Source organism: Phyllobates terribilis, unplaced genomic scaffold (genome assembly GCF_046119375.1).
Source record: "Phyllobates terribilis strain yellow unplaced genomic scaffold, ASM4611937v1 Scaffold_4__5_contigs__length_816908805, whole genome shotgun sequence".
NCBI lineage: Eukaryota > Metazoa > Chordata > Amphibia > Anura > Dendrobatidae > Phyllobates > Phyllobates terribilis.
Genome location: NW_027362764.1, coordinates 132299532 through 132312498, shown reverse-complemented (window position 1 = coordinate 132312498; position 12967 = coordinate 132299532). Strand labels below are relative to the sequence as shown.

At 40.6% G+C, this 12967-nt stretch overlaps 1 protein-coding gene across 2 annotated transcripts in view; it reads right to left on the bottom strand.

Moving 5' to 3' along the window:
• TTC21A (tetratricopeptide repeat domain 21A) overlaps nt 1-12967 on the bottom strand; it is a 79184-nt gene that overhangs the window by 51397 nt on the left and 14820 nt on the right. For both annotated transcript variants that reach the window (XM_073677749.1, XM_073677750.1), the window contains exons 11-14: nt 9808-10008; nt 6138-6267; nt 5124-5281; nt 1565-1780 (exon numbers count right to left, since the gene is read on the bottom strand). In XM_073677749.1, coding sequence (XP_073533850.1) covers nt 1565-1780; nt 5124-5281; nt 6138-6267; nt 9808-10008 — 705 coding nt within the window. The remainder of the gene's footprint in view (nt 1-1564; nt 1781-5123; nt 5282-6137; nt 6268-9807; nt 10009-12967) is intronic.

Genomic DNA, 12967 nt, shown 5'->3' with positions numbered 1-12967 from the left:
TTGAAGTAGATCACTCTTTGTAATGACTCTATATAATATAGGAGTTTCACTTTTTGTATTGAAGAACTGAAATAAATTAACTTTTTGATGATATTCTTATTTAGTGAGATGCACCTGTATCAGATTGTGCTAATCTGATCCATAGATTAATGCATTTTGAAACGTTGTTCAGCTGCTGCGGATCCACGGGTTGTTAAACTGATTAAATGAAGATATGGAAAAAATTTGTGGATTCTTTCCGCACTGCCAATTATTGAAGACGTCAGTTATATCACATCATGTGGTTGTCTCCCTTGGAAGAAGTGTGTATCACTTCGAAACGCGTTGAATAAAAACCACATGTTTAATTCTTGATAACTGACATCTTCAATAAAGGGTAGCGCTGAAAGAATTCACAAATTTTTCCATATCCTCATTCCATCGGTGTGATTTTTCTTGCCATTTCTGACTGTGATACAATAACAGTAATTAGTAGTTGCAGTCGTCCCTCTTACATGGCTTCATTTTTATTCTGTATATGTAATAAAAAGGGTTTTCCGGGTCTACAGACCCACTGACACAATATATTCTATGGAACATTTTACATGTCAGGGTTTTTTTGCTGACTGATATTCCACATTAAAAAATGGAGATATGTCTAACTATGCGCTGATTTGCTGCCAAAACGCGCCCCTTCATGTTAGGTTACGTTCCCCCAATGAGTGCTTGACACTGCAGAATTTCTGCACCTATTATTTAAATTATGTTACTTGCGGTTTTTCATTGCGTTTTTTTTTTAACATGTTATTTATTGCGTTTTTTGTCTGTGTTTGGTGTGTCATGCTTTAAATAAAGCGGATTTGTTTTTTAAACCTCCTGGTATTTGGCTTTGACAAAACTTTATTGCTATACTTAGGTGTGGATTATATGAGTTTTTGATGGGTTTCCAACTCAGAAACGCACTAAAAATGCATGTGCGTTTTTTACTAAGTACAATGTGTTAACCCTTGTTCTAATCTTTATTGTTGCTTAGACAATCTTCATTGTTACCCGCTTCCGTTGCTACTGAGTAGAGATGAGTGTGTATATTCGCAGGACTCCAGCCCTGTGTCCAGGTCTATCTGGCAGGTAGATGGGAGGCCCACAAATCTCTTACCGTCCAGAGTCCATGGCACCACATTATCTGTGTGATATGACCGACAGATGACGTCGCACCAGTCCTGGCTAATTAAAAGCCACGCTGGGGACGCCGGAAGGTAAGAGATTCCCGGGCCTCCCATATAGCTGCCAGGTATCACTGACCTGGACGCTGGACCGGAGTCCCGTGAATCGATCCAATTATTTCTACTGCTGACAAATAAGAATACATTTTTGCACTTGCATCTTCCTTGGTTTTAGCCTAAAAACACATTTCCAAATGCTAAAAAGTTTGAGCCCTGATGTAATGCAATATGATACATTTAAGACTAATATCACACATATTGCTTTTCACAAAGGGCAAAAAAAAACAAACCTCTCATTTAACATACTCACAAATTAAATAAAACATTGTCTAGTTTTGGAAAATCTCCAGTCGCTCCCTTACTTGTTCTCCATTTAGTCGAAGAAGTTCTGCAAGTTCCAGATAAACAGAGACGCGCTCACTAACACTGAGAGTGTCTGCCTTTCCTCTTCTGGCTGCTCCCCTCTTCATTTCGGGCAGGCTCATACACATCCTTAACATCTGAGTGGCTTCTGATACTTTTCCTGTTTGCTTTAACACTCTTGCTTTAATTAGATGGTAAAATGGATGTTCTCTCATCTACAAAACACAGTAAAAGAAATAAACAAATAACTTGTGTGTCTGATATATATGTATACACAGTACTGTGCAATAGTATTAGGCAGGTGTGGAAAAATGTTGCAAAGTAAGAAAGCTTTCAAAATTGGAAGTGTTAATAGTTTCTTTTTAACAATTAACAAAAGGCAAAGTGAATGAACAAAGGAGAAATCAAAATTACATCAATTTATGGTGTGACCGTCCTTTATCTTGAAAACAACATCAAAGCATCAATTCTTCTAGGTACACTTGCACAGTCAAGGATTTCGTAGGATCATAGTCAGGTGTATAAGTAACCAATTATACCAAACAAGTAATAATGATCATCATTTTCTCATGTAGGTTGAAATAATCATTGTTTGAAACAGTAACAGCTGTGTAGGAGGCTTATAACTGGATGAAGAACAGCCAAACTCTGCTACAAAGGTCAGGTTGTGGAAGACAGTTTCATGTCACAGGTCATACACCATGGCAAGACTGAGCACAGCAACCAGACACAAGGTAGCTGTACTGCATCAGCAAGGTCTCTCCCAGGCAAATATTTAAAAGTAGACTGGACCTTTAAGATGTGCTGTTCAAACTCTTTTGAAGAAGCACCAAGAAATGGTGCGATGACACAGCATTTAATCTTAATTATCCAAACGTAAATTCAGTAGGCCAGTAATCATACACTATTATCTTTATGTTGACGTTTGAATTTTTGTGTTTTTGCTTGGTTGGTCAAGAAAAACACACTATTGTTCAAATAAGCCTGGATGTTGACACTTTAGTTGATATTTACTGCAACTTGTCTACTAACTTTGCAAGACAGGGACGCAGGGTCATTGAACAATGGATGTTTGCTAAATAAGTTAATTGACCATTGTGTGGGCCCCGTGGCTTGTTGACTTGCACAACAGAGAAAGACGAACTATGCAGATCGATTAAATGCTCAAACAATGAGAGATGAGCCCCTACCACCTCCCCTCTGACCTGTGGATTATGAGGGACTTTACAAAAACACAGCCAAGACAGACTCTTCAGAACAAAAACCAGGGCACATGGCTTCATGAAAAGGGACACAGATTTGACTCTACAGGATGTGAGCTTAAGGGACCAAGACCCCAAGCTGAAATAACACAGATCTGCTCTATTGAATATCACTGAACCCAAGAATACGTTTGGGGAAGCTAGGAATGTGATCCTCTGGTCACCTGGTCCTATGTAGATGTTTGGGGTAGCCAGGTTGGGACCCTCCGTTCACCTGGAACCCATGGATATGTTGGGGGTATTTAGGTTGGGACCCTCAGGTCACCTGGCCCCATGGAGACAGTTTAGAAAAGCCAGGTTGGGACCCTCTGGTCACCTGGTCACGTACCTCAATAGACTGTCAGCTTCCTAAGCTTGTCGTTACCTCCTCTCTGTGGGTGCCCGCCAAAAGCAGGGTGCCACTGGTGGGGGTAGTCAGTCCTGGAAGCCTCGAAGTCGCATCGGCTTGAATCTCGGCGAGCCAGTGGATGGGTGAGACTGTAATTTTGCACCATCTTTGGCATCTTGCTCGGACTGTTCTAAATGTTATTGTCTGTTTGGTGGTTCAACAAAGTATTCCCACACTGTTTTACCCTCATCCTGTGTTGTCTGAGTAGTATTATGTCCACGAAAGACACCTGTGTCTCCACAAATGGGCAATGTTTGGACCATAGTGGCAATGGTTGGCTAAGGAAAGGTAGTGCAAGAGATGAAAGACACATCATGCTTACTTCACTTCAAAAACGGAAGATGTCCAGCAGTGTCTTCAGCTCAGAAATGGCAGCAACTAGAGGGACACAGTTGCACCCACCTACTGTTCGGAAAAATTTGGTCAGAAGTGGTCTTCATGGAAGAATTGAAGCCAAGAAGCCATCTTTCAACTCAACTATGTATAAAAAAGAAAAATAGCAGCAGGTGTGCTGGACTGAATTGAAATACTTGGCAGTAACAGAAAACAGTTTGTTTGCCAAAGGGCTGAGAGCGGTACAATAATGAGTGACTGCAAGAAGGGTGAAGCATGTTGCAGGGTCCTTGCAAGTTTGGAGCTGCATTTCTGCAAATGGAGATGTGGATTTGGTCAGGATTACTAGTGTCCTCAATGCTAAGAAATACAAGCAGATACTTATCCATCATTCAGTACCATCAGGGATCCATTTAATTGGCTCCAAATTTATTCTGCAGCATGACAACGACCCCAAACATACAATGTTATTAAGAAATATCTTCAGCGTAAAGAAGAACAAGGATTCCTGAAAGTGATGATATGGCCCCCACAGAGCCCTGATCTCAATATCATTGAGTCTGTCTGGGATTACAAGAAGAGACCGAAAGAATTGTACAAGCAACATCCACAGAAGATCTGTGGTTAGTTCTCCAAGATGTTTGGAACAACCTCCCTGCCAAGTTCCTTCAATAACGGAGTGCAAGTGCCTAGGAGAATTGATGCATTTTTTAAGGCAAAAAGTTAGTGACACCAAATACTGATTCAGATTAAGACTTCTCTTTTGTTTTTTAACTTTGCATTTTGTTAAAAATAATTTATTAGCATCTCTACTTTGAAAGCATTCTTAATTTGAGGAGCATGTTTTTTAATGAGCATCCATGTAATACATAGATAGCCCTCAAGTGCTGCTGCTTGCTCTCCACTGTGGCTAACACAAGGGCTGCACCAAACAGGGGTTGCTTCCTTCTTGATTATATTCATAGGTTCTAATAGAGACAATGGACAGGGAAACTCTAATGGCACAATTGTTAAATATCTACCATGGTAACATTTGCATATATTTTTAAAAAGTTTTTATAGTTTCAGATAACATCATTATGGCCTATCGCTCAGAACCACCACTGATCAGTAGAAAGGCAACTAGCCTTCAGTACAGTGACTGGCACTGCAACATCTATGCGAGTAGGGCTGTGCAAGATATTGAAGTTCAACCATGCCTAGATTCATTCTCTTGAATGGGTTGAAGTGCTGTGCGAGACACAGACAGAGGTATATGGATGTCACTCTGGGGGTACTTGAGTGTCCCTACATCATCTTGAGCGGTGGAGGTTCCCAGGGTCCTCAGGACACAGACCACATCCTTAGAATAGTCATATCATGGAAATCCCCTTTAATATAATTCTCTTGCATTGTAAGTATGTATGTTATTATGTAATTGGGTGCATAGTCCTATTCCATTCTTCCATGTCCGATTAATATAATGGCTGCCCTACAAACAACCCCAAATTTTCATAAGTTGCCATATTTGTAAAATCAACTAATGAATGCATTTAAGTGCTATAATAATGTACTAGATTATCGAGAATTATTTACCTTAAAATTATGGCTGACTCCTGTCTCTAGAGACTGTGAGCACTCAGTATATTGTCCCTGTGACAAGTGTATCTGTGCCATGAGAAGATGAGCGTCAGACCAGTCGGGGTTCAGCTCGACGCAACGCTGCAGGGTGCCCTGTGCACCATCAAAATTTCCTGCAAAACACACACAGAAGCTACACGATGATTCTCCAATTGTACAGTAATATACCAATGTACTAAAAGCATATGATTTTGTCTTGTCTTCAGTGCCAAAATCAAAACAAAGCCAAAAACAAAAAGTCTCCAATTATTTGTATTGAGAAGTATTTGTTGGTTTTGTTGTTATATTTTTGTTGTGTTTTTGCAATAAAAGAAAAAAAATATATAAACACTAAAATATGAAAATTGACATCGCAACAAACAAATACAAGAATAACGAGTATGAGAACATCATAGGTTGATAATAGAGAATACTGATAAATCTACAGAGATGGAGGATGTCAGTGGATCAAACTGGAATTCAAGTGTATGTTCACACGAGACGTATTTACCGCACAATTACCAGAGTGGAAATTCATCAGAAATTTCAAAGTAGCAAGATCCGCAGGAGACTTTCCTTACGATTGAAGTATGAGGACTATGCTACAGGTTTCCAGTGTAAATACAAGTCAGTTTTCCACATGAAAATCCTCTGTGTGCACATGATCTAGGTCTGTGCAGAAGAAAAGAAAGAAAATCCCTGAGCAGAGATCGGCGGCCGGGGCCCTACCGCGGATAACGGCGGCCGGGGCCCTACCGCGGATAACGGCGGCCGGGGCTGTATTTTCTAGTTTTGAGCAGACTCTGAAGTCTGAACACAAATGAATGTGAATTTTTTCTGATTGGCTTCTAGGAGAGGATCCCTCCATAACCAGCCATAATTTCTGCTCACAGACTTAAGTACAAATCTAGTTACTCCTTGCCCAGAGATGTCTCTAGAGCCATATTACACAAGCATCTTCCCATATACAGGTTGCTTCATGTGACATACCGGACAAATAGATGACCTGAGCCATGAAGTACAGGGGCTCTGGTAGACTGGGGGCCACTGTCATCACTGGTGCCAAAATAGCAGCAGCCTTTTCCAGAATGGAAGAAGCAGACTGGCCAGGGTCTAAGGGCTAGAAAAAAAGACAGAATATGTTTTACAGTCAGAAATGTGATGTTAAAGTGGTTTCTTCCAAACTTTATTTTTTTGGGGATTATGACAAAATTAATTGCATAAAACTTTCAGTCTATAATTCTTTTTTTCTCAGTAAAGGTGAATGGATAAGTTTTCCCAAAACACATTGAGAAAAGTGCAGCTCACACATACTGATCAGCCATTATACTAACACCACAAGCTTAACATTGTGTAGGTCGACCTATGTCACCAAAATAGCTCTGACCCATTGAGGCAAGGTCTCTAAAGATGTTGCCCATTAACCTTTAAAGTGATTTGTGCTACATTAGCCCTTCTGTGGGATCGGACCAGATGAGCTAGGCTTCGCCCCAACCTGAATCAATGAGCCTTGGATGACAATGAGTCCAGGATCACATATTATAAGTCATTAGGGTGCACTGGATGTACATCATATGATGGATCCACCATGGCATTGTGGCTTCCATTACAAACCGAAGACACAAGACAGATCGGAAAGAGCCTTAGATGGCTAATGAGACAGACAAAGATGGTTATGGGTGTGAAGAAGACCTTGCACATACTAAGAGACCCCATTCATATGAAAGTTGGTATCATGGGACTAGTTTCCTAATGAAAACACATGAATGCCCAGCTGAGTGGTCATGGATGGGGTAGTATAATGGGTTTGCAGGTTTACTTTTATTTTATTTTTTTTCGGAATTTTTTTTTCTTAATATCCATGTCTGAGATGACACGATGCTTAGGAGCAAAACTTTATGATTGTGTTGCAGTATGCAAATATTCAAGTATTTGTGATAGATGTTTCCTTAAAGGGATTTTCCCAAGAACAAAGTTAATTTTAATCAATAGATCTTTGAATAAAAATAACTTGCACAATTGGATGTGTTTATAAAACATCTTCCTGTGCGGAGATAATCTTATAAATGTGCCCCTGCTGTGTACTGTGTAATGGCTGTGTCTGACCGTACAGGGACATGGTCTGATCATACCACATCTCCTGGGCAGGGGAGGGGAGATAAAGAGTATACAGACATTACAGCAGGGGATCACAGCTGATTCTTTCTTTGAGGTAAAACATTGTTTAAAAACATGAAACACTTGAAATATTTTACCTCACAGAAAGAATCAGCTGTGATCCCATGCTGTAATGTCTGTATACTCTTTTGCTTCCTCCCCTGCCCAGGAGATGTGGTATGATCAGACCATGTTCCTACACGGTCAGACACAACCATTACACAGTACACAGCAGGGGCACATTTATAAGATTATCTCAGCACAGGAACATTTTATATAAACACATCCAATTGTGGAACTTATTATTATTCTAAGATCTATTAATTAAAATGTACTTTGTTTGTGGGAAAACCCCTTAAGGCTAGGGTCACATGACTGTGTATCCTCTCATCCGAGAAAATCAGACCGATTATGCTAATCACAGTCTGATCAGAGTGTGATCCCATTTTCTCGGATGAGGAGAAGATGGGAAAAAAAACAACATTTCTCCATTCTGTCAGTCAGTGAAAATCGGACTACACTCAGATGTCATCCAAGTGCGATGCGATTTTTTGACAGTCCCTTGACTTGCATGGCCTTGTGCGATCCGATTTAAGGATGCAGATCGCACATGCTGCGATTTTTTTCCTGGACAGACTCAGTCCAAGGAAAAAAAAAAAAAAAAAAAATCACACACATGCACGGTTCCATAGCACATTGGTCAAAGTGTGATCTGTTTTGTCGAATAGCACTCAAACCCAAAATATGGTCGTCTGCACGAGCCCTAAATGGCAGTGATGAGTCTATACCATCCATAGGTGATCAGGTTGATAAGAACATATACAGTGCATTGTGAAAGTATTTGGCCCCCTTGAACTTTTCTACCTTTTGCCACATTTCTGGCTTCAAACATAAAGATATAAAATTCTAATTTTTTAGGGAAGAATCAACAACAAGTGGGACACAATCGTGAAGTGGAATGAAATTCATTGGATATTTTAAACTTTTTAAAAAAAATAAAAAATGAAAAGTGGGGCGTGCAATATTATTGGGCCCATTTACTTTCAGTGCAGAAGTTCAGTGAGGATCTCTGAATGATCCAATGTTGTCCTAAATGACTGGTAATGATAAATAGTGTACACCTGTGTGTAATCAAGTCTCTGTATAAATGTACCTGCTCTGTGATAGTCTCAGGGTTCTGTTTCAAGTGCAGAGAGCATCATAAAGACCAAGGAATACACCAGGCAGGTCCGAGATACTGTTGTGGCGAAGTTTAAAGCTGGATTTGGATACAAAAAGATTTCCTAAGTTTTAAACATCTCAAGGAGCACTGTGCAAGCGATCATATTGAAATGGAAGGAGTATCAGACCACTGCAAATCTACCAAGACCCGGCCGTCCCTCTAAACTTTCATCTCGAACAAGGAGAAGACTGATCAGAGATGCAGCCAAAATGCCCATGATCACTCTGGATGAACTGCAGAGATCTACAGCTGAGGTGGGAGAGTCTGTCCATAGGACAACAATCAGTCATACACTGCACAAATCTGGCCTTTATGGAAGAGTGGCAAGAAGAAAGCCATTTCTCAAACATATCCATAAAAAGTCTCGTTTGAAGTTTGCCACAAGCCACCTGGGAGATACACCAAACATGTGGAATAAGGTGCTCTGGTCAGATGAAGCCAAAATCAAACTTTTTGGCCAGAATGCAAAACGATATGTTTGGGGTAAAAGCAACACAGCTCATCACCCTCAAAACACCATCCCCACTGTCAAACATGGTGGTGGCAGCATGATGGTTTGGGCCCAATTTTCTTCAGCAGTGACAGGGAAGATGGTTAAAATTGATGGGAAGATGGACGGAGCCAAATACAGGACTATTCTGGAAGAAAAACTGTTGGAGTCTGCAAATGACCTGAGACTGGGACAGAGATTTATCTTCCAACAAGACAATGATCCCAAACAAAGCAAAATCTACAATGGAATGGTTCAAAAATAAACGTATCCAGGTGTTAGAATGGCCAAGTCAAAGTCCAGACCTGAATCCAATCGAGAATCTGTGGAAAGAGCTGAAAACTGCTGTTCACAAACGCCCTCCATCCAACCTCAATGAGCTCGAGCTGTTTTGCAAGGAGGAACGGGCAAGAATTTCAGCCTCTTGATGTGCAAAACTGATAGAGACATACCTCAAGCGACTTGCAGCTGTAATCGCAGCAAAAGGTGGCGCTACAAAGTATTAACTCAAGGGGGCTGAATAATATTGCACGCCCCACTTTTCAGTTTTTATTTTTTTTAAAAAGTTTAAAATACCCAATAAATTTCGTTCCACTTCACGATTGTGTCCCAGTTGTTGTTGATTCTTCCCCCAAAAATTAGAATTTTATATCTTTATGTTTGAAGCCAGAAATGTGGCAAAAGGTAGAAAAGTTCAAGGGGGCCAAATACTTTCACAATACACTGTACTTATATTATAGCATATATACGGTAGTTATAAGAATAAGAGAGGGGAGATGCCCATTTCTTACCTGTTTAGGACAATATACTAAATATTCTTTGACAACATTAACAATAAATGTAGGATTGAGCTTTTCTAAATATTCCACTCCGAGAGGAAGGCCGTTTATTGCTGCAAAATGCATTTCCATTGCTTCATTTAAAAAACTGACCACTACTTTCTCCTCCTTATCCATCTTTGAAGCAAGAATTGCCTCCACAAAGCACAATTCCTGCAACACAAAAAAAAATCAGAACAGACTGGTCAGGTGTGAATACACAATTATGTCCCCAAAACACCCGAGAAGTGAGGAGCTATTGGCCTCTGAATTGTATGGACAATTTTAGTTGCCATTGAGGAGTAGGGGGGGAGATGGGTCATACCCCGGTGGTAGCTGTCATACTGATTGACATCATCTTTTCCAGACATATACACCTAAAGTAAAGATATGAGACATCCCCCTATAAGTCCTAAGTTAAAAAAATTATTAAACCTGCCTAGGTCCCGGCCACCCTGCAGTCTGAAAGTGGTCGGTTACCTAGGCAAGGAGAGTGTGCCACTAGCTACCTCTATGCTTTACAGCCTGCTTGTGCCGCTCAGATGATGCCCAGATCGCTTCTCTGAAGACGACCCTGCCAGCTGCTTGGACGAGCGCTCAGTTCTCACCAGCAGCGTGACCAAGATGCTGGTCTGAACTGTCAATCTTCAGGAGACACCGGCCCCTTGAGAACACTCCTTTTAATGATCTTTGAGACATACTGCTGTAGCCACTTGTCTGAAGCCATTTTCCCACATGTGAAAACATTACTTTTTTTTACCGTTACGTTTTTTCTGCAGGTGTCTGCACCAAAAATGAACAATAGCAACCTGCTCTGATTATTGCATTGTTGCTGCATTTTTTTTCAGCATTCTCCTCTATTTTTTGTGCATTTTTCATGTGCCTTTTAGTGCAGAAACTCTACGATCCTGCACTTAAACACAGATTTTTTTTATGTGTATTTTTTCAGGGTCCCCATTGATGTCTACAAGGAAAAGAAAACACACCCCCAAAAAAATCATAGTTCAAGAGCATCTTTAAACGCACAGTGAGCATGAGTTTTCATCAAATCACATCCACTTTGCTAGAAATGTTAAGCGCAGCTGATTTTCTGTTCAAAACAACTTTACACTACGTGGGAGCATGGCCTAAGTGTGTCTTTATGCATTTCGTTAAAATCTTTGCAAGGTCAAACAGGACCATAGAAAGATAAGGGAGGAATGGCTGGGATTTTTACATTTTATATAATGAAAAGCTATTTGTCACAGGGATACTGCGACAAAGAGGGGCCAGAAGACCACCATGTCTGATGTCACGTACTCTTGCACTGATTAGAAGAACTTCACCATCATATTAAACAGTGCAGGTTTCTGCTAGCAGTGCAGAGGTTAATCCCACTTTGATGGTCTCAGCTGTTCAGTGTTGGCCACTCCCCTCTGCCATTATATATATATATATATATATATATATATATATATATATATATACACACTCTCCTCTGGCAATTGCTAGTGCTAGTTCATACTGCCTGGTTCTGGAGTAGGAGGTGTAACTGTTATTGGAGGTGGCATTTGGAGAGTTGTTAAGAAGACTATTGCTTGATGTTTGTCTGTGTGCACATCCTCACCCTCTCCTATTTGGTTTCTCCTTCCTTAACTCTCTGGTGTTCCACTCTGCTGTCTGTGAGTGCATTTTTGTAGGATTGGTATTTTCATTTAACCTGTCTGTCTTCCTTTGTTTGTCAAGTTGGTGTATTCTTATGCACTTCTACTCACCACTTCCCTGGGTGGGGGAGCGGACCAATAAGGGTTTATGTAGGAGCACAGCAATTCACCATCAGAAGTAATCCGGGGAGCAGGGAGACACTAGGCGCCCCCTAGATTGAGGGATGGGGAAGGAGCACCTAACCCCAGGATATCCTGCAACAGTGCCGTGACACTATTAGATGCCATTGTATAATGATGTAATAGCTGTGTTCGTGTTTAAAATATAAAAAAAATCTCTGGATTGATATCTTCTAGCCCCTTAGCAATAATTATCATTATGTGCACAGTGCATATAGTAATATAATTACCAATTGGTACCTGCTCCTGCTCCGCTCCTATTCTGCACCCTGTGACTAGCCAGATCACACAATTACTTTTGCAAGGACTAAAATACACTTTCTCAGTTTTCAGCCTAAAAGACTTATTCTGACTTTAGGCGAGTTTGGGGGTCTTAAGACAGCGTTTCTATGGCTGTCTGTATGAACCAGTACTTATACAAAGTGATTTCATGAGATAGCTTCAACTCGACAGCAGAGGCAAGTATGGAGATTCCAGAGGAAGGTTTATTTTCAAGCTGAACTCTTGAATTATGCACATTAGCAGTAGCTGCAACAACAGCAGCAGCTGCAGTAGCAGTAGATAAAAAGACATTTCTGAAGCAGAGATGTATAGAGATGATCCTCAGACAAATATGACTGACAAACCCTGACACAGGAGGAAGAAGGGAGGGATAATTGAAATCAGGGCCGTGCTACAGGGAGAGGGAGAGGAAAAACTTCTAAAAAGGGCAAACCTAATTGCAAAACAGTATAAGCAGCAACAATACAATGACAATATGGGACATGACAAGACTAAAATATATGTATAGAATTACACCAACAAAGCGACTTCTGGTTCACAGAAAAGACAATGGCCCGATTCATCAAACCAATTTCACCAAAATTTCACTAAAATCGCTTTAAAAAGTTGCAATTTTTTTATGTAACGAGGAGATATGCAAAAAAATTGCGAATTTTAGTGTTTTCTTGACAACTTCTCCCAGCTGCACCAAAATGAGCAGAGTTGGGGCAGGATAGGGGTGTGATGCCATTGCTCGCCTAATGCATGACAAGCTGTGACATTCCTTACACATGAAATCTTACTCCAGTCAGAGACTGGAGTAAGATTTATGGTGTCATGCATGGAGGTGCACACTACTCGTCAAATGCTCCTGATTCATTAAGAGGCGTGCATCTCTTAATGAATCAGGAGCGTCTCACTCCGACACGCCACCTCATCAAGAGCGGTGAGAAGATCGCCGGGGTGATAAACCGGTGCGGGTCAAAATCTTCTGAGTGGACTAAAAGTCACTTTTTCAGTTGAAGCTTATGAGACTCATAACAATGTTC